Source organism: Sturnus vulgaris, chromosome 3 (assembly GCF_052056855.1).
Source record: "Sturnus vulgaris isolate bStuVul1 chromosome 3, bStuVul1.hap1, whole genome shotgun sequence".
Taxonomy (NCBI): Eukaryota; Metazoa; Chordata; class Aves; order Passeriformes; family Sturnidae; genus Sturnus; species Sturnus vulgaris.
The window spans coordinates 38,216,074-38,233,700 of NC_142245.1; the positions used below are offsets into that span (position 1 = coordinate 38,216,074).

Consider the following 17,627-nt stretch of genomic DNA (forward strand, 5'->3'; position numbering starts at 1 on the left):
ACAAAAGTTAATCAAATATCTGATACTGGTAATTTGACTTTACTGGGAACAGCAAAATCATTTTCATTACAAATCTGCTGAGAAGTATGGCTGGGAGTTTTCCTTCTTTTGAAAAAAAACCTGAAGTCTTCCTTAGCTGTCCCTTTTAACCTGATGTATTCTGGGCAACTCTACCAGCTTGACCCATGGAAAGTGGCAGATGTCATCAGCATAGCATATGGAACAAACTAAGGATGTCTGCTCGGATTTTACTGCCAATTATTAGCTGGAGTTAAAATTACAGAGGCAAATACCAACAAAGTGAATACAGGAAACAAATACAGAAGTGGATGGGACAAACCTAAAGCATGGTAGATAACCAATTCCATAAAATACTAATATTGCAATTGGGAATGTAACCTTTGTTGTTCTTACAAATCCAGTGATTAAGCTGTCCATTATTTTAGGTGAATTATAAGGAGAAAACCTGGGGGTTGTGGCAGTAGAGATGTTATCTCTGAAATCATCTTCGTTATGTTTCACAAAAAGAATGCTAAATAAAATCCTATCAAGCCTTACTCAAGTGACTTTCTGAGTACTGAAAAGTTTTGGCCATGTGACTGTCCATTGGCATTCCTCATGATTTCTGTAAGCTTCTCTTCTATCTTATGTCAGCCTGTATTGCACTCTGTATACTAATTTAGGAACTTGTACAAGACACCATGATCTTATGTGTGTGAGTCTGAACTAACAGCTGGATAGTCCATGTGAGTGGATCCATATATCCACTTGGTCTCTTACCTGTGGCCCTATTAATTTAACCCCTGTTCCCACAGAAGCTGTCTAAGGCTTGAAATGGCTTATAATGCCCTTCTGTGTTGATTGGGTGACTCGTGAAAGTTAATATTAAGCTTCTCTCAAAACTAAGTATAATAAAATATATTTCGAGTATTTGTAACTTGAATAGTTTTGTGCTAAGGCACAAGTGCTCATCCCTTAGAGGCTATATGAGATGTAAATAGCAGGGTTTTAGCAGTAGAGAGTCTGCAGGAGCTCCTCTGTGGGAGGAGGCCAAGGGCTGCCCTGTGCCAGACACAGCCACTTCCAGCTGTCTTTGCAGGGACCCCATGCAGCTGAGCCCATCAGCCAAGTTTGTGGCACCTCTGGAAAAACACATTTAAGAAAAGGCAAAAAATTCTGAGAAGGAGGAAACACGGAAAGAACAAGGGAATGGATAGGAGGAGGGAAGAAGAGAGGGAATAATAAGGTCAGAGGAAATGGAGGTGCTCTGTGGCAGAGCAGGTACTTCCCTGGAATGCCTCTGGCCCATTAATAAGTTCATGGAAGAGCAAATGTGCCTCTGAAGGGACTTTGGCCCATAGGGAACCCATGCTGGAGCACAGGACCAGAGTGAGAAGGGAGAAGCAGTGGAGAGAAACTGCTGAGTACAGACCCTAACCTTGTGCACTGCTGGTTGTCTCAGCAAAGGATTGGCTTTAGCTAGCCACCAGCAGAGTACCTGTCCTATCCTCTTTTCAAACACAGATATCCCACTCTTCTATTCAGTGTCTTTTGAAGTTCCCCTTTGATAAAAAAAAAAAAAGTGAATCAAAGCAATAGGGTGCAGGCAGTTGCTGTGGTTTATTGTGTAACTATGATTTGAAGATGTACAACAAAGGTGAATGAGTACTGGGAAGTCAGATGAGCCCAAGACTCCCATTTTCCATTTTCATTCCTCTCCTGCCCACAGCAAGACTTGTATCTTGTGTTCATGGAGCAGTGCCACAATCTCTCCCTTGTGCTGTGTCCCTGCTCCATACAGCAAACATCACTGGTAAGCCAGATGTGCCATCCTGCAGCCAGCTGCATGTGATGGCTGAGGTCATGGCTGGGCAGAAGCAGTGGCATTAGGCTGCCTGACAGCCCAGCATCTCTGCCCTGTCCTGCCTAGCACAGCTCCTGCCTGTGTCAGACCCTGGAGAAACCTGACCCCTGTGTCACTTGCTCAGAGTTTTCTAGAAATAGAGCTGTGTGAATTGTAATAAATAAACTGGTACTGACCAGCTACAAGAAATACATAATGCTGGGAGAGAGTAAACTCCAGGAGCCACACAGTAAGCAAGCTAAGATTGTACTGACTTGAGCCCAAGCAGATATCTTGATTGTACCTGCTTTGGCAAAGGTGCAGTCCCAACTGGGATTCTTGCTGTGGTAATTACACGAATATATGTGGAGACTAATTACAGGAAAGAGTCTTACTGTGGGAGCCACCATTAGATGACCTCTGTCCTGAAGAGCTCATCCTGGATATGATTAAGACAGAATAATGGAAAAGGTATAGCAAGCGAAGGTACCCTTAAACTTTCTAATGAGACTCATGATTTCTTCTCAACTTCTTTTTCTGCAAACTGCTACTGATTGGATTTCCCACTTGAGCTGCTCCCACTTAGCACTTCTCCAGCTGCCAGGTGGAAGCTGTTTAATGCAAGCATTCACTGATGTGTTGTGTAGGCTTGGAGCAGGGAGGATGAGGGGAGGTCTGGCTTATTTAAAACCCCAAGAATGTCCTAATCTTGTAAAGAATGCAAGTCTTCTGTATGCAGGCCTCTGGAAAGTTTATGGCTAAACTGAGACCCGTAAATGTGCCTCTGTATCAAGGTGGGACTCTTTGCATGTGCCTCTGTTTATTGTCTTTAAGTAGAAGGAAAATAGCCCACTTTTAATAAACTGGGAAAATGCTACATGTACGTTTAATTTGGCCTGGCTGAAATACTGCTTGAATTTAATTTAGCTGAATAAATAGTACCCTGTATGTCAAATTTAAGCCTATTTAAAGCTGACTTTTTGATTTAGCTTGCACCCGTAACTGATACAATTTGCCTGAAATCCACCTGGAAGTGCCCACACATGGATTTGTACCGGCTTGACATTTTAATATTATTTAAACTGCTGTAGGTTGTGGGTGTGGACCTCCCCTTAGTAGCCTCCAGCAGTAGAAGCAAAGTCTTTTAGTTTTACTAAAACAGTAAAACCAGTAGCCAGCATTTAAACCTTGGCTTCATGCTGCCCACCCCGTTCACACCATTTGGTGCTTGTGCATAAGATCACAAGTTTGCTGGCAGAATATCCTGTTTCTTCTAAAAACTAATGTATTGAACCTCACCACATCTGTCTCAAGAGCTCACAGCCTACATACTCATTTCAAGTAATCTATCAAGACAGTCCACAATAGCACCATCTCAAGACTTCCAAAATGTTGAACACAAAATGCCATTACACTGCACAAAAGTACTAAGGAAAACCATCTGCTCAAATGAAGTGTGTGCAGCAAGGTGATGGTGGGACTTGGAAGGAGCTCTCTATTTTGTAGTTCAGTCCATGGCAATTTTCTAACCTCTAAGCACATCACTGCAGTTGTTTCTGCTTTTCCCCTAGGGAGGAAGTGCACATCCCATGATAGAATTATTTCATAAAACAAAGCATGACATGCCTGACACCATGCCTTGGTTCATAGGGATATTATGGTTATCTCTATTTCCTAAATGAAGGAGAAAGAGCTGTTGGCTTTGAGTGAGTGTTAAGGTCTATGTTGATGGTATCACTTGCAGTCTTCACCTATTCCTGATTGTCCCCTGAAATCCCTTCCCAGCATGTGGAGGGTTATCAGCAAGACTTGCAGGGGAGACTGTAATTCCAAGTGGCCTGATAAATGAGAATGGGAGGCTGTGGAGGACTGTGTGCCTCTTGTGTCCTTAACAGCCTTTGTTAATTACAGTAAACTCAATTGGATTTGTAATTGCATTGTAAGGCAAAAAATTATTTATTAGTTTCATTACAGTGGGCAATCATTCCCTGAAAAAGCTGGATGGCAATAAGATATTTTAGTGTTATGCTGGAAAGCAGCTGGAGGCAGAGATTCTCAAAGTTATCTTTGTTTGGAAGTCCAACTGCACTTTTGGAGAGCAATTTTTTAATAATAGCCACATATTTCAAACGTTTTTAATTTTTTATATGTAGAAAAACTCTGCTATGATTCTATTTTATTTTTAATTTTGTGTCTTTCTTGCACTGAACTGTTGACAGACTATAATTTATTTAATTTATGTAGATGAAGTTTAGAGTTGTATTTTACTCATCCATCTCTACAGGTGCTGGTGTGTGGTTGGATACCATTGTGGCATGGTTATAGACAATCCCTTTATTGTTTTAGCAGAACAGCAGTGCTTAATCACACAAATAATGATGTAATGGTTGTGGCTTTTGGAGTCTGCAGTCAAGAGATGTTTTGGCTTGGACCCAGTCAGCCAGTTCTCCGCTCGGTGGAAATATTTTATTCTTCTTTAAGAATCATTATTATAATAATGCTCTGACCTTTAGAGGTCAGGTAGGTTGTCTGGGAGGACAGCACTGCAATGTCAGGATCTAGGTGTCTGCTACTTAAGTAGCTGTTATAAAATTGAAGGAAAAAAAACAAACCTTCAATTTTACCCAGGGCATTATTTGTTAATTACCATATGGCTGCCTTTACACTGTTGTCAGTGGAAGACAGAGATGATACTCCTATGTTATATTTTATGGATAATGGGAATACCAACAAAACTTAAAAGCCAGATCAAATCTCTTCCATTCTTACATTTCATGCTCAGCAATTTTCTAGGCTTAGACAGAAAATGCAATAGTTTTTCCCTGTTAAACTGTTTGAAGCACTGACTATAAAATACTTTGAAATGGAAAATTATTTTATTTTTCCTCCTCCTGAAAGAAAATCTAAGTCAGATGAATCTGGAAGAGCCAGATAGCTGGCTCTGTGAAAATTACACCAGTTATTTAAGCATTTAGGGAAGGATTTGGGTATGGTCAAAAAGGAAAAACATGCCCAAAGTGGAATTCTAGAAAAAGTTAAGTGTACAAAGTTGTGATCTTGAAAAACACTGCACAGCTGTTGGTTAACTCTGAAAGCAAACCAAGCAAGTGCTCTGCTTACTTTGGTTTTTTTCACATTAAATACATAAAGAGTCTACAGTCTTGGGAAGAAAGACTAACCCTGGGGTAACCATGGCTCCTGTGGCCTGACCAGCAGGTTAGAGAGCCACACAACTCTCTGCATTCTCTTGTTCACACAAATTTGGGTTTTGGTGTTAGCCCAGCTCTAGCAGGAAGGGCTGAGGCTGCCCAGCCCAGCCCAGCCCCAGAGCCAACCCTCAGGACACCACCTGCTACCCAGGCTTGCAGCCAAGGACCACTGTGTACCCACCTCCTCCTCCTTCTTAGGTGCATGCTCTGTTTACTGTTGTGTGAAAGGATCAGTTTAGTGTCCCCTCGGTTCATGGCAAGCAGCATCTCTGTGTGATTCCTAGAAAAACAGACATGTTCTTTCAAGAGGGGGTTCTGCACCACCAAGTTCAGGGGAGGGTGCTTTCTTCCACCTAGGAGGAAGGGGCAGGATCTAATGTTTGCACCACTCTGATCAAGTTTCTTGTTGGCTGGCTTGAACTGTGGCATTGTGTGTGCACTGACTGGTAGAAACTCCCTGTTCCATGAGCTGTGCTTACATCCTCCAGGATCCTCTCAGCTTCAGGGAAAAGAGTGTAATGTCTAAATCCCTTGCTGGATAGGACCAGAAAGAACCTATCTGTAGGAACACATCTAAAAATAATACTACGGAATCATAGGATTTTTTAGGTTGGAAAAGATGACTTTAAGATCATCAAATCCAACCATTAACAAAACACTGCTAAGTCAGTCACCAAACCATGTCCCTAAGTGCCACATCTACACATCTTTTACATGCCTCCAGGGATGGTGACTCAGTCACTTCCCTGGGCAGCCTGTGCTTGGCCACCCTTCCAGTGAAGAGGTTTACCCCTAATATCCAATCTAAATTTCTCCCATGGTGGAACTTGAGACCATTTCCTCTCATTCTGTTGCCTGTTTTCTGGGAGAAGAGGCTGACCCCCAGCTGCTACAATCTCCTTTCAGGCAGTTGTAGAGAATGGTAAGGTCTCCCCTCAGTCTACCTCTCTTCAGACTAAACAATGCCAGCTCTCTCAGCTGCTCCTCGTAGGACTTGCATCTTTGGCTGAATAGAATATTTTGAAGCTCTTCCAAGCAAACACTGCTGCATGCTCTAAACAGGCTCAGCACTGCAGGACCCTGGCTGGCTCTGTAGAGGAGTGTCCAGTGCAGGACACTTCTCCGGGTGCTGGGATGCAGTGCACTGTGCTGCTAGAGCACCCCTAAGCAGCCAGCATTGTCCTAAATGGAGATGAGGTGCAGCTGGGGGCTAGCATGGGCCAGCAATGAGCAGCTTGCACATGCCACTTCTGCTTGGGAGTTGAGAGACTTCACTGATGGAGCTGCAGGCCAGTCTGGGGGGCATGATCAGCTCAGTAGTGCAGATCTACCCTGAATGAGAAGGGATTTCTCCTCTTTCTGGGAGCTGGGAGTTGTGCCAGGATGTGTTGGCCCTGCCTTTTGCTGAAGAAGGAGCACGTCTGCCTGTGCTGTAGGTGTGAGTAGGTGTGAGCTGGCTGGCTGAAGCAGCACCAGCAGGGCCAGCCAAGCTGCCCCTGCCTGGCATCCCTTGGGTGGCTGGACCACAGTGATGTTTGCAGGGCTGCAGGCAGACAGACACAGCTCAGTGTCTCACTCTGTGTTCATTGTAACACCGGCCACTGGCAAGGGGGTCAGGGTGCTTTTGTAAAAAGGGTGAAGAATGCCAGTCCTATTAGGACTGGATTTGCAAGGTCTGTGATATGGTGGGCTTGAAAAACTTGCTATTTGGGGGTGAATTAAAGCAGGTATACGGTTCATCAGTGCTTTGCATGACCAGCTTTAAAAAGTTGATGTTATGGGCAATGACTTCTGAAAATGAATTTCCCAAATTCCTCTGCTGTTTCACTTCAAAGACGCTTGGCGCTTTTTTTTTTTTTCTTTGCTTTTTTTTTTTTTTAGATAACTTGCTGGATGTACTTGTTTGTCACATTTCAAACACTTGGTGTGATCAGGCAGTAGTGGGGCTTAATCACAGATAGATAATAAAATACTGATTTGTTCTTTAAATATAACCTGTAAAATTACTTCTGATAACTTGTAATAGAGTATTCTGTGCATCTTCAGCTAAAAGGATATTTGATATTTAAATGCATAGTAGATGAAGTTTCTGTATGTGTTCAGCTCTCTGTGACTGCCCAGCTACTGTGGGAAGATGTATTTTATTTTTAAAAGCTGATCTTAAGGTCCTTGGAAAAATTGCCTCCGAGTTTAATGTTTGCTATGAACTTCATTAAACACTTTATGTGGTCTGTTCCAATTAAGACCATTAGCATTATCATGAACCAGTAACCTCAGGGGGAAAAATGGTTATGCTTAAAAACATAAAAGCAGGGTTATTAACAAAAAGTGACTTATCAAGTGTAAATAGAATGGCTTGAACAAAATGTGCGTCACTGTACATGCAGGCCCTCATTTACCATCTGGTTTCTGTTTTATGACCCTGGCTATGGGTTTATTTTGTGCTAGTGGACAAACAATTGGACAATGCTTAGAAACACAAGCTGGAATGTAGGGAAAGCTTATGGCAATCTTTCACATGCTCTGTATCATGTGGGGAAAAAAGCAGTTTATGGAAAAGATGAGTTGAACTGTAAGCATTGCATCCTGATAATTCTTCCATATAGTCATATAATCATGATTTCTTTTACTTTCTTCAGATATTCATTGAAGTCCAGCTAAGAATGCAACCAACAAAATAAAGTGAAAAAGCTGGACATTTGAAGAAGCATCCTCCTACTTGGTGAAAATGTCTCTTATTTTTTGACAACGATTAAAAGACAATGGGGTCAAACAGTCTTGGAAAGGCTGCAACATTAGATGAGCTTTTGAACACTTGTATTGAAATGTTTGGTATGCTCTTTCAATATTTTATTTTGTTGTTATTGAAATTAATCTTTTAATATAAATCCTGCTGTTCTATGGTTTAGCCAATCTTTCTCTTGGCTAAGAACATTTCGTTCTGTAAAATTTTCCATGTTTCAATTTGGCCCAGAATCATGCAAGCCAGAATTTTAATCACATGCATACTGTATTAAATTTTCTTAATACAGATAATGCACAATTGTGGGTATGGTGGTTTTTAAAATGCTGACCTTTACCAAGAGAAATGTTTAGATGAATTATTCCAGGAGTTATTTCTGGCATTGATCTTTGTCCTGAGTGGTTACACAGCTGTGGTTTTGACCAGTCATTTTTTTAAAGGTTTTTGAAATCATCATGCAATAATTGGCAAGAGTATGACCTAAGACTCGTGTAATCTTTTTACTCTTATTAATATGTGATGTACCAGGTCTGAGGGAAAGAAGTGATGAAAAAGACCTTGATCCATAACACCATTAATCATGACATATATCACATTGCAATCAAATGAGTTCATGGATGGACTTAAGTGTTTTCTAATGGGGCTTTGATTAAGAAAGCTACACTTATATTTTCTGGAGATGCAGGACAGATTTTGATTGGAATGAAGTACTAATTTTTTTTTCTTGCCATGTGGAGAGAAACAAGTATCTAAAGGTAAGAGAGATTGAACAATTGATGGATGGGCAGACCTTGCTACCAGCTGCAGTGAATCCCACACACACATTTCTGATGGCCACCATCAAACTTACTGCTCTAGTAATTAGAGCATTGGCAGAGCCCATGCACTTGCTGTCTTTGGAAATAATGTCTCTTCTTGTGTACAAACTCTCTTGACAAGCGCAGTCCATGTGTGCCTCCCGTTTCATATCATCTACCCTCTTCTAAAAAAGTGACAGGCAGAGAATAATCTAACATTGCAGAAGGTGGGGAAGACTGATGGTCAGCCAGTCTGCCAAGGAAGAACTCTGTCTAGTTTCAGTGGCTACACTGCACAGGCACGAGGGTCTCTGTTAGGCAGCTGGAGATGTGACCTTGGGCACAGATGTGAGGTGCTGCTTTGACATTTAATTCCTTGAAGCAGATCCATTTTTGAAAATAATTTAACTGCTAACTTAAAGCTATAAAGCTGCAATAAAATAAATATTGGAAGTAGTTGTACATAAATCATCTTCCCACTCTCTTGATGGACTAATTTTGGATTTGTCCCTTAGATTACTGGCACTGGTTATACAAAGTTTAGCACAGTGCTGCCCATGCTAAATTTTTTTTTTGCTGTGGCCTGTTATCTGCACTGGTTTGGGTTTTTTCCTCTGTTTAAATAACTGTCACTGCATTCTAGCAAGTTACTGTTCAAGGGGCATTTTTGTGCTCTAGTGTACTTTCCTACCTTTTTGTTAGATAAGGAGCCAACATTTCCACTTTTGATCCTTTCTGTCTGACTGTGCTTGAAGAATAAAAGCTCCCCTCTTTCATCATGAAGTTAACTCATTGTTTCTCTTTTGCAGATGACAAAGGAAACCCGTGTTCCAGCCATTTGCCAAGAACCTTTCTTTTAATGCATCGGTGGTATCTGCCTTCCACAGAGCTGGCTGGCAAGCTTCTGTCCACATATCCTTTCACAAAGTGCTGCAAATTGGCATTACAGTGTCAAAAGCAGATTGGTTTCCTGACTGCTTGTAAAAATGTGCCAATTAATTAGTGACAAACAAGGTTTAGAGGTGAATTTTTCATCAACCTAAAAGGTGGAAGTTTGTGAGCTTCTTTATGCTCACATAAAGTCCTTGTGGGCTTTCTCCATATGTTCAAGATTACTGACTTTGCATCCACCTTGAATAACTACAAATACGAGGCCAAGATAACTTTTCAAGTTTATCACAACAGGTTGACTACTGTGAATTTTCAGTGATATCTAAGCACCTATATGTCATTAAACCTCTTAATTCAGTAATCATAACTATTATTATATTTGGTTAGCCAGAGCTAGCAAGGAGCCTTTCAGCAGAATATTCAGAATTGTAGAATAGAGGCGTTTTTGATAGGGAAAAAAAGGGGCAGCCAGGAAATAGTCTCAGTCCCCTATGATGTTATGAATGTGAATGAAATATCAGAACTAATGTGGTCATCTCTATAGAGAAAACCACATAATGTGGTCATCTCTAGAAGAAAAGTTTGATACTTTTTAAATCGAGCTGGTCTAGTGTGAGCCTCCAGTGAATAAAAACAATGTTGCCGAATCAAGGCAAGCAAATCTTTCTTTAGCTGACATACTTACAGAGATGCTGATGGGGAGAACTGCAATGAATTCAGATTGAAAATCTGCTACTTCATGAGGTACATGCTCTTCTGGTCCTCTAGCATTTTCGTTTTACAGTTCTGTTAATACTATCAATGTAATTTTGTTTGTTTGGGTTTTTTTATTTGGTCTCCATTCTGCAGTGAAGAGTGAATTTCTGTGTGTATAAAACAATTAAGTTGAGCAACCCAGCTTTTAAGACACTTAACTGCATTAAGCTAAAATTTGATGGAAAACTTGCATTATGATTTATCTGGCTCATGAGTGCTAAGATTTATCAGCCTCTCAGAGGCCAACAAGTTCAGTGCCACCCAGAGGAGAGACACATTTTGTTTCCAGCTGTAACTTAGTTTGGGAGAAGAATATTGTCTCTGGGCTTTAGACTTCAGTTCATGCAATCCCTACATAATTTATGGTGACCAGAGTGTGTTAGTGATACCGAAGCTGTTACACATTGGGTGTATTCCAAACCCTGCACCAGCTGCTCTGACCTTGTTTCCATGGGAAAGCTTCCATGTGTTGGGCTGTCCTTATGTAGGAACATTTCCCTGTAAAAGAGAAAGAATGAATTTTTAAGTAATCATGATATAGCTTGCTTCACTCAAACAAATGTTTTTCCTTCCTTCCTCTGGATGAAGTTACATCACTGAGAAGAAAGATGAGGGGGATTCCTGAAGGAAAAAGCTGGTAAAGCCTTTTCCACTCCCCCTGACATAGAGGAGGGGGCTTACATGGTTTACACTCAGCTCATGTGGCTTACAGCTGCTTTACACGGTCACCCTGGTGGAACTGCCACTCAAATGCACATTTGCATTTCCATTGAAAAGACTGTTCTGAGCAGACAAAGTTGTCTCACTTGCACAGGGACTAGGTGCAAGTGTTATCTTGGTGTCCTGGCAGCCTGAGTCGGGACACTGTGTGTGCCTTCTGTGGGTGTCACCTGAGACACCACTTCAATTTTGCATTTCAATAGAATGCTGCTTTGTTGTGAGTTAAGAAAAAAATTTAAAAGATAAAGGGGCTTTTGCCACTTCAGTGTCACAAATAATTACAGCAGAAACAGGCTGAGTTTACTCTCTCTATCTAAAGAACAGTGGATCTGAAACATGTCCTATTAAAAAATCTATGTAAAATACATGCAGCCGCTGAATGTTGTACATGAGTCTCTGGACATCTCTTAACTGCTGTCTGTGGATTTCAGATACTGGATTTTGGAATTTCCTGCAGAGTTTAACTTGGATCTTGGGCTGATTCGCTTGACTGAAGAGTTTCAAGAAGTAGCCAGCCAGCTTGGATATGAGGATCACATCCATCTTATTGATATCTCCAGCATGTAAGCATGTCATGTCAAGGACATCTTTGTGTCTGGAACAGCAGAATTCTAGTTCTGTACAAAGTATAAAAATATTAAGGCACTTACAAAATTTTCTTTAAATTTGAAGCTACTAAAAATTTGAAGTTATAGTTACACAGTAAAAAGAAGATTCCTATCTGTACATAAATTTTTCACATAAATAGAAAATAAATTATTTTTCTGACAAAGAAAGTGCCAATTAAGTGATTGGTATTACTTTTTTCCTACAAGTTTTCATATAAAATAACAAGCAATATAGTGATTGGCATGCTGTGTAAATCTTAGGTCTTCTCAGGGAAGCTTTCTTGTCCTCTCATCAGTAATCTGTCAGTGTTTTGGAATGTTTTCTATTATTTAACTGGAGAATTTTTAGCATTCACATATGTAGTTGCATTACATCAAAATGATTGCAACTACTATTTCCTTGACAAGCTGGAATGAAAGTTACCTTTTAAACATCACCAGACATGCTTTTGCATCTCATCTGATATTGTAGATTTTCTTTTAAATTATGGCGGTTGCACAGCATTTGGCTGTCTTTGTTGTTCCATTACTTCAGGGACCTGTGGACTTACAGAGGAAAAATTAATCCTTGATGTTATTCAAGTATGTTTTTGTTCTGTATCAGAATTTGTTGTGAGCTGTTCTTGTATTTCCAAAGCATCTTTAATTATGGCTTCCTGTATCATGGGGAAGAATAGGTTGTCCTTTTGTTGTGATAGAAACCTGCTATTATTTATCACTTGGAGTAGTGAATCCAAAACTCCTATCTTCTGTTACACTCCTGGAGAGGTCTTATTCTGTGTGTTTGTGATGTGCTGGATGTCACATACCAGAAGTCTCATGGTCCTTCCATGGTCAATTTTACATGATGCATTCCAACTGTGGGCTACACTGGTACACACCCAAACAGAAGTGAGATTTATTCCTGTTCTGTTGCAGTCCTTCCTATGACTGGATGAGAAGAGTTACACAGAGGAAGAAGATTTCCAAGAAAGGAAAAGCTTGCCTGCTGTTTGACCATCTGGAGCCCATTGAGCTAGCTGAACATCTCACTTTTCTGGAGCATAAATCTTTTAGGAGAATTTCTGTAAGAAGCCCACAACTTTGTCACTTGCAGTTAGGAGCGTGTCTGTTAAAAGTGTTCACATGGTTTCACATACATGACTTTTTTCTCAACATTTCAGTGTATCCTTATTCCTTATACTCCCTCATATGATATATGTAGCCATGCACTTCCTTTGAACCTTTTGTGCCTGATGGTTTTTGATGCTGAGGGAAATTCAGGCACAGTTGCTTCTTTTCACAGAGGATTGGACAAGGACAAGAGGCAAAAGTGGATGAAAACTAAAGTTGAAACTAAAACAAAACAAATGAGTAAGACAAATGCCAAAAGAAATGTTGATTTCTGCAGGCAAATATCCATGAAAGGGTCATGTGATGTTACTGTATCAGGTGGTAAATGGAAACAGTAAGTTCTCAGGATGACAAATGAGACTTTTTGGAAGTGTTTAGGAGAATGAGAGAAATCAAACTTCCAAACTAAGAAAAATGTATTCGTTTATTTGTTTTTTTCCAAGGGAGGAAGGAAAAAGAGATCAATGAGGAGCTGAGACCAGTCTAAATAAAATCACTTTTGATGTTGCTTAATAATGTTCAAAGGTTAATTACTCTAGACTTCAAATCATAGGAAAACACCCTTCTGTGATCTGTGCAATGCTAACCTCAAAGAAGGAGGGAAGGACAAGAAAAAAGGCATGGATTTCTATTTAGATTTAAGATGCATTTAAATTCCTCTGGGGGAATTCCAGGAAGAAAACTCAAACATGCAATTAATTTTCTTTTGTTTTCCTTGCTGTTTCTAGCTTCTCTGTTAATTATTCTTAATTCTTGCATTTTGCTATCACAGATGATTCTTTGGAACCAGTGAGAGTTAATTCATCTTGTACTACTTGTTCTCTCAAAGATACGTAATTGTAGAATATGATTAGTCTGAATTCTGTCTTTGGTTTTACCTGTTTTAAAAGATGGGTGAGAAGGAAGAGCAGTGTTAACTATAACAAAAAAAAAATTAATTATCTGAACACTGAAATACTGTTTATCTGCAGCTAGGAGACAAGCATCTGTTGTGTTAGAGTATATGCCCTCATATGTTTTTCTAGCAGGCTGGTTTTGATCAGTTAAACCCATCTTGTCTGGCATCACTAGCAAATCCTTACACAAGCTAAAATTACGTCATAAGTTACTGAAAACCTCCCTTTAAGGGACAGCTGAAAACTGTTTTTCAAACATTTAGGGAAATTTAATTTTTGAGATCCTATAGAGTACCATGACTTGAAGCTGTCAAATATAACTACACAGAATAAAATGTGTGGAGTAAATTATAGGAAAGATGGAAGTAGCAATCACACTGATCTTGCAGGCTTCTGTATTTCCTGACACACAAACAAGTTGGAAGTTGACATTTAAGGAAAAGCCACATCAAATAACAGCAAAAAGATTTTAAGGTAGAGCTGTTGTGCAGTAGGGTCTGTTGACCCTCAATCATGGTCACTTTCTAAAAAAGAGAAGCTTTTAAAGGAAAAGTATCAAAGTTTCAATTTAATGCTCCAGTTTGTCCACTTTTTTACTGAAAGTGTCTTTTCTCTGTTAGTTCACAGACTACCAAAGCTATGTGATCCATGGCTGCTTGGAGAACAATCCTACTTTGGAGAGATCTATTGCTTTATTTAATGGTATCTCTAAATGGGTCCAGCTCATGGTTCTCAGCAAACCAACTCCCCAGCAAAGAGCAGAAGTAATCACAAAGTTTATCAATGTTGCACAGGTAAGTCTTGCAGATGAGTCTTTTTCTTCCAGTATAAAGCAGGAATATAAATGGAGATTACAGTAAACAAATTAGCTGATGCTCTTTGTGTTATTTCCTAAGTGAGTAGCCTGTTCAACATCACTGGAGGTTATTTGTTCAGGTGCATTTTTTAATTAGCATTTTTTAACTAGCAGACATAACTTCTTTACTGTATTCCAGTTGGCAACTGTCACTACTGTGTGTTTCTTCTGGAGCTAAGCTAATTGGAAAACGCTGAAATAAAAAATGCTGAACCAAAAAATGCTGAACCATTCTGTTATGTGCCCTGGCTTAGTGATTTCTGCTTTAGTATGATGGGTTGTCTCCTTTTACTTGTTGTGTGTGACATTGAGTAGCTGCTACTTGTATTTAGTTAATTTTTAATTATGCATGGTTAATCTCTCCTGCAGAAGCTCCTTCACCTCCAGAACTTCAACACACTGATGGCAGTTGTGGGAGGTCTAAGCCACAGCTCTATTTCTCGCCTGAAAGAGACTCATTCTCATCTGTCCTCAGAAGTCACAAAGGTATGATGGACTCCAGAATACAGACATACTGAGGTGAATATCACCTCTTTGAGGTCTGATGGGTTCTGCAGTGCAGGTGTCTCACTAACACAGTATTTAGATCATGGCAGAGCATCCTGAAAGGCACTTGGTTGCATTCCTCTCAATGGAGCAGGATAAGCTCACAGAGATCCTCTGGCTGATTGTCTGTGCCAGAGAGGAAATTAAGGCTGTTGACACCCTGACAAGAGTTGTGCTCAATTAAAGATTAAGGAAATGCAATGAATGCTTTCACAGAGACTTGCTTCTCTGGCTATTTGTAGGACTGGAACGAAATGACTGAGCTGGTCTCTTCCAATGGAAACTACTGCAACTACCGCAAGGCTTTTGCTGACTGTGTTGGCTTCAAAATTCCCATTTTAGGAGTCCATTTGAAAGACTTGATTGCTGTCCATGTCATTTTTCCTGATTGGATAGATGAGAACAAAGTTAACATAGTGAAAATGCAGCAGCTTTCCATCACTTTGAGTGAACTGGTTTCCCTGCAAACTGCTTCTCATCATTTAGAGCCTAACTTGGATTTAATTAACCTGCTAACTGTAAGTATTGAACGTGTTTCAATTCACTGCTGTGATTCAAATGTTGAATGTCAGTAGGAATACTCGTATCTATAAAGTTAAGTGCATATTGTTACCTTGGAAAAGAAAAGGGAAAAAATACAAAACATAAACAAGTTCGCATGAGGTATGAAGAGTTTTACTAGAATTGCATGTGATGGCTGGAAGCAGCAACAGGATTGTTATAAAAAACCTCTTGTAAGAATGAGAGATGGAGGGCTGTATTTATGTTAGAAGTAAAAACTCAGTTCTGACTACTTAGAATGGAGGCTTATGCCTCCTCTGGAACAATTGGGTAACGTGCTGGCATCAACACACTAGAGAAATTCCAGCTTGAGCATCATTCCGGTTTTGCTCCCCTGTGCTTTCCATGTGACACAGTACACTTCCTATCCAGTAAATAAAAATGTGATGGATTTTTACTGGGACTGATCAGGTACAGAGCTTTGCTGACAAATACAAGCCTGAGCTTGGAGAAACCAAGCTGGTATGCATATACTTGTGGCTTCATTGTAATGAGGACAGGGAAAGTTTGGGGAAATTGGAAAACCTTCAGTTATACCTTATGTGGAACAATGTGGGAACAAGTCTTAATCCTCATTAGTGGGACAGGAAAGAGCAGGCACCAGATGTTGACATCTGCAACAATCCTTTAATTTAAGTTTTTAACTATAAAGGTAGATATTTATTATCTTGTTTTGTTTTTTTAGGGACTGAGAGCTGCTTTCTTGTGACACTCTTTCCCTTCCTGGTCATTTCTTACACGCTTGGCTTTGAATAGGGGGAAGTGAAACCTCAGGCTTTAGGGAACTGAGGAATAAAAAAGTGAGTCTAAAAGGGTAGAAATTAGACAATGTGAAGTGAGAGATGGAAGCTGAACTGCTGCTACCACTTTCATTAGATGTTCTCTCTTGTTTGTGACAGCCTGTTTACCAAAAGGAGCAGAAAGCTTAAGATCTTTTTGAGACCTTGCAGGTCTTTGTATATTCATCATTGTATCAACTTGAGCTCACATAGTGTATCTGTTTTCCAATTTGTAAAAAATATTTTCCTTGTTTTCTTTGTTTTCAGCAAAATGACAGGGATTTTATTTGTATTTTTGTATTTCTTTCAGTGTACTCCATTTACTAGGAGAAGTAATTGAGTATATGCTGGGTACTTTCTCATTTATTATATTCTGATGCATCCACTCATAATATAACTCTGCTGACTTTGTTACAGTTGAGCCAATCTGATCGTAAAAAATGAAGTTGCATCCTGCAATGTTAATTCCAGACCTGATCAAGGGTTATAAATAAGGTGTAGGTAACTTAAAACCTTTCCAGGGTAATTCTGTCTTCACATGAGTCACTGGAAGTGTAGTTGTGGATCAAGTACATTTGTGTGGGAGTATTGATTTAATATTGTGACTTCTGGAAAGGGAAAAACCAACAAATTTCTATGAAAAGTTCCTGAATTTTGAGACATATCATAATATAAATATTTTCATTTTTCTTCCTGTACATAGATTTTGTCCTTATCTGTGTGTATGAATACAATACATTTTTGGGGTTTTTTTTACGTTAGTCTCTTAAATAGTAATAATGGATTAATATTGTTGATTAAATGTTTCTGTCTACTTTTCTGTTGAAAAGAAAGTTTTTAATTATTGGCTGGATTCAGAGAAAGAGGGGAAGAAAAGGGTTGCAACCCCAAGCTGACAAGAACTGACAACTAAAAGCAGTTGACCTTGCTGTGTGCAAGTGGTCTTTTAGCAGATTTAGCCTCCCCTGCTGCCTGCATCATCTTCCATTTTCAGAGCGTGAAGAATTAACCATTCCTTTTATTGCTGGGTCTTATCTCTCTAATGTCAACTGTAAAAAGTTTTTCCATCTTTGCCTTATTTAGAGAAACTCCCTTTCAAATCCAGTAAATGAATATAAACATGTAAAATGCTTTTCAGTTGTGTGTAAATCAGCTGACCCAACTGTTTCTTCCCTTCTGCTGTTTTCCCACTGGGCAGCTTCTATCTGGGCAAGCTTTTAGTCAGTCTCTTGTCCTGATAAGCAATCTGTAAATCTCTTGCCTGGCCTCCCTCCCTTGCAGTGTTGCCTTTTACACCACTCTTAGCAAG

At 39.8% G+C, this 17,627-nt stretch overlaps 1 protein-coding gene across 6 annotated transcripts in view; it reads left to right on the forward strand.

The window, feature by feature from the left end:
• The window catches only part of RASGRP3 (RAS guanyl releasing protein 3), a 58,139-nt gene that overhangs the window by 21,652 nt on the left and 18,860 nt on the right, over positions 1-17,627 (forward strand). For 4 of the 6 annotated variants that reach the window (XM_088161385.1, XM_088161383.1, XM_088161386.1 and 1 more), the window contains 8 exons: positions 7,692-7,884; positions 9,402-9,502; positions 10,163-10,227; positions 11,391-11,522; positions 12,486-12,633; positions 14,197-14,370; positions 14,802-14,918; positions 15,221-15,496. In XM_088161385.1, the coding sequence (XP_088017511.1) occupies positions 7,815-7,884; positions 9,402-9,502; positions 10,163-10,227; positions 11,391-11,522; positions 12,486-12,633; positions 14,197-14,370; positions 14,802-14,918; positions 15,221-15,496 (1,083 nt within the window). In that variant the 5' untranslated portion in view covers positions 7,692-7,814. The remainder of the gene's footprint in view (positions 1-7,691; positions 7,885-9,401; positions 9,503-10,162; positions 10,228-11,390; positions 11,523-12,485; positions 12,634-14,196; positions 14,371-14,801; positions 14,919-15,220; positions 15,497-17,627) is intronic. The other 2 variants (XM_088161388.1, XM_088161387.1) reach the window with 1 other exon arrangement.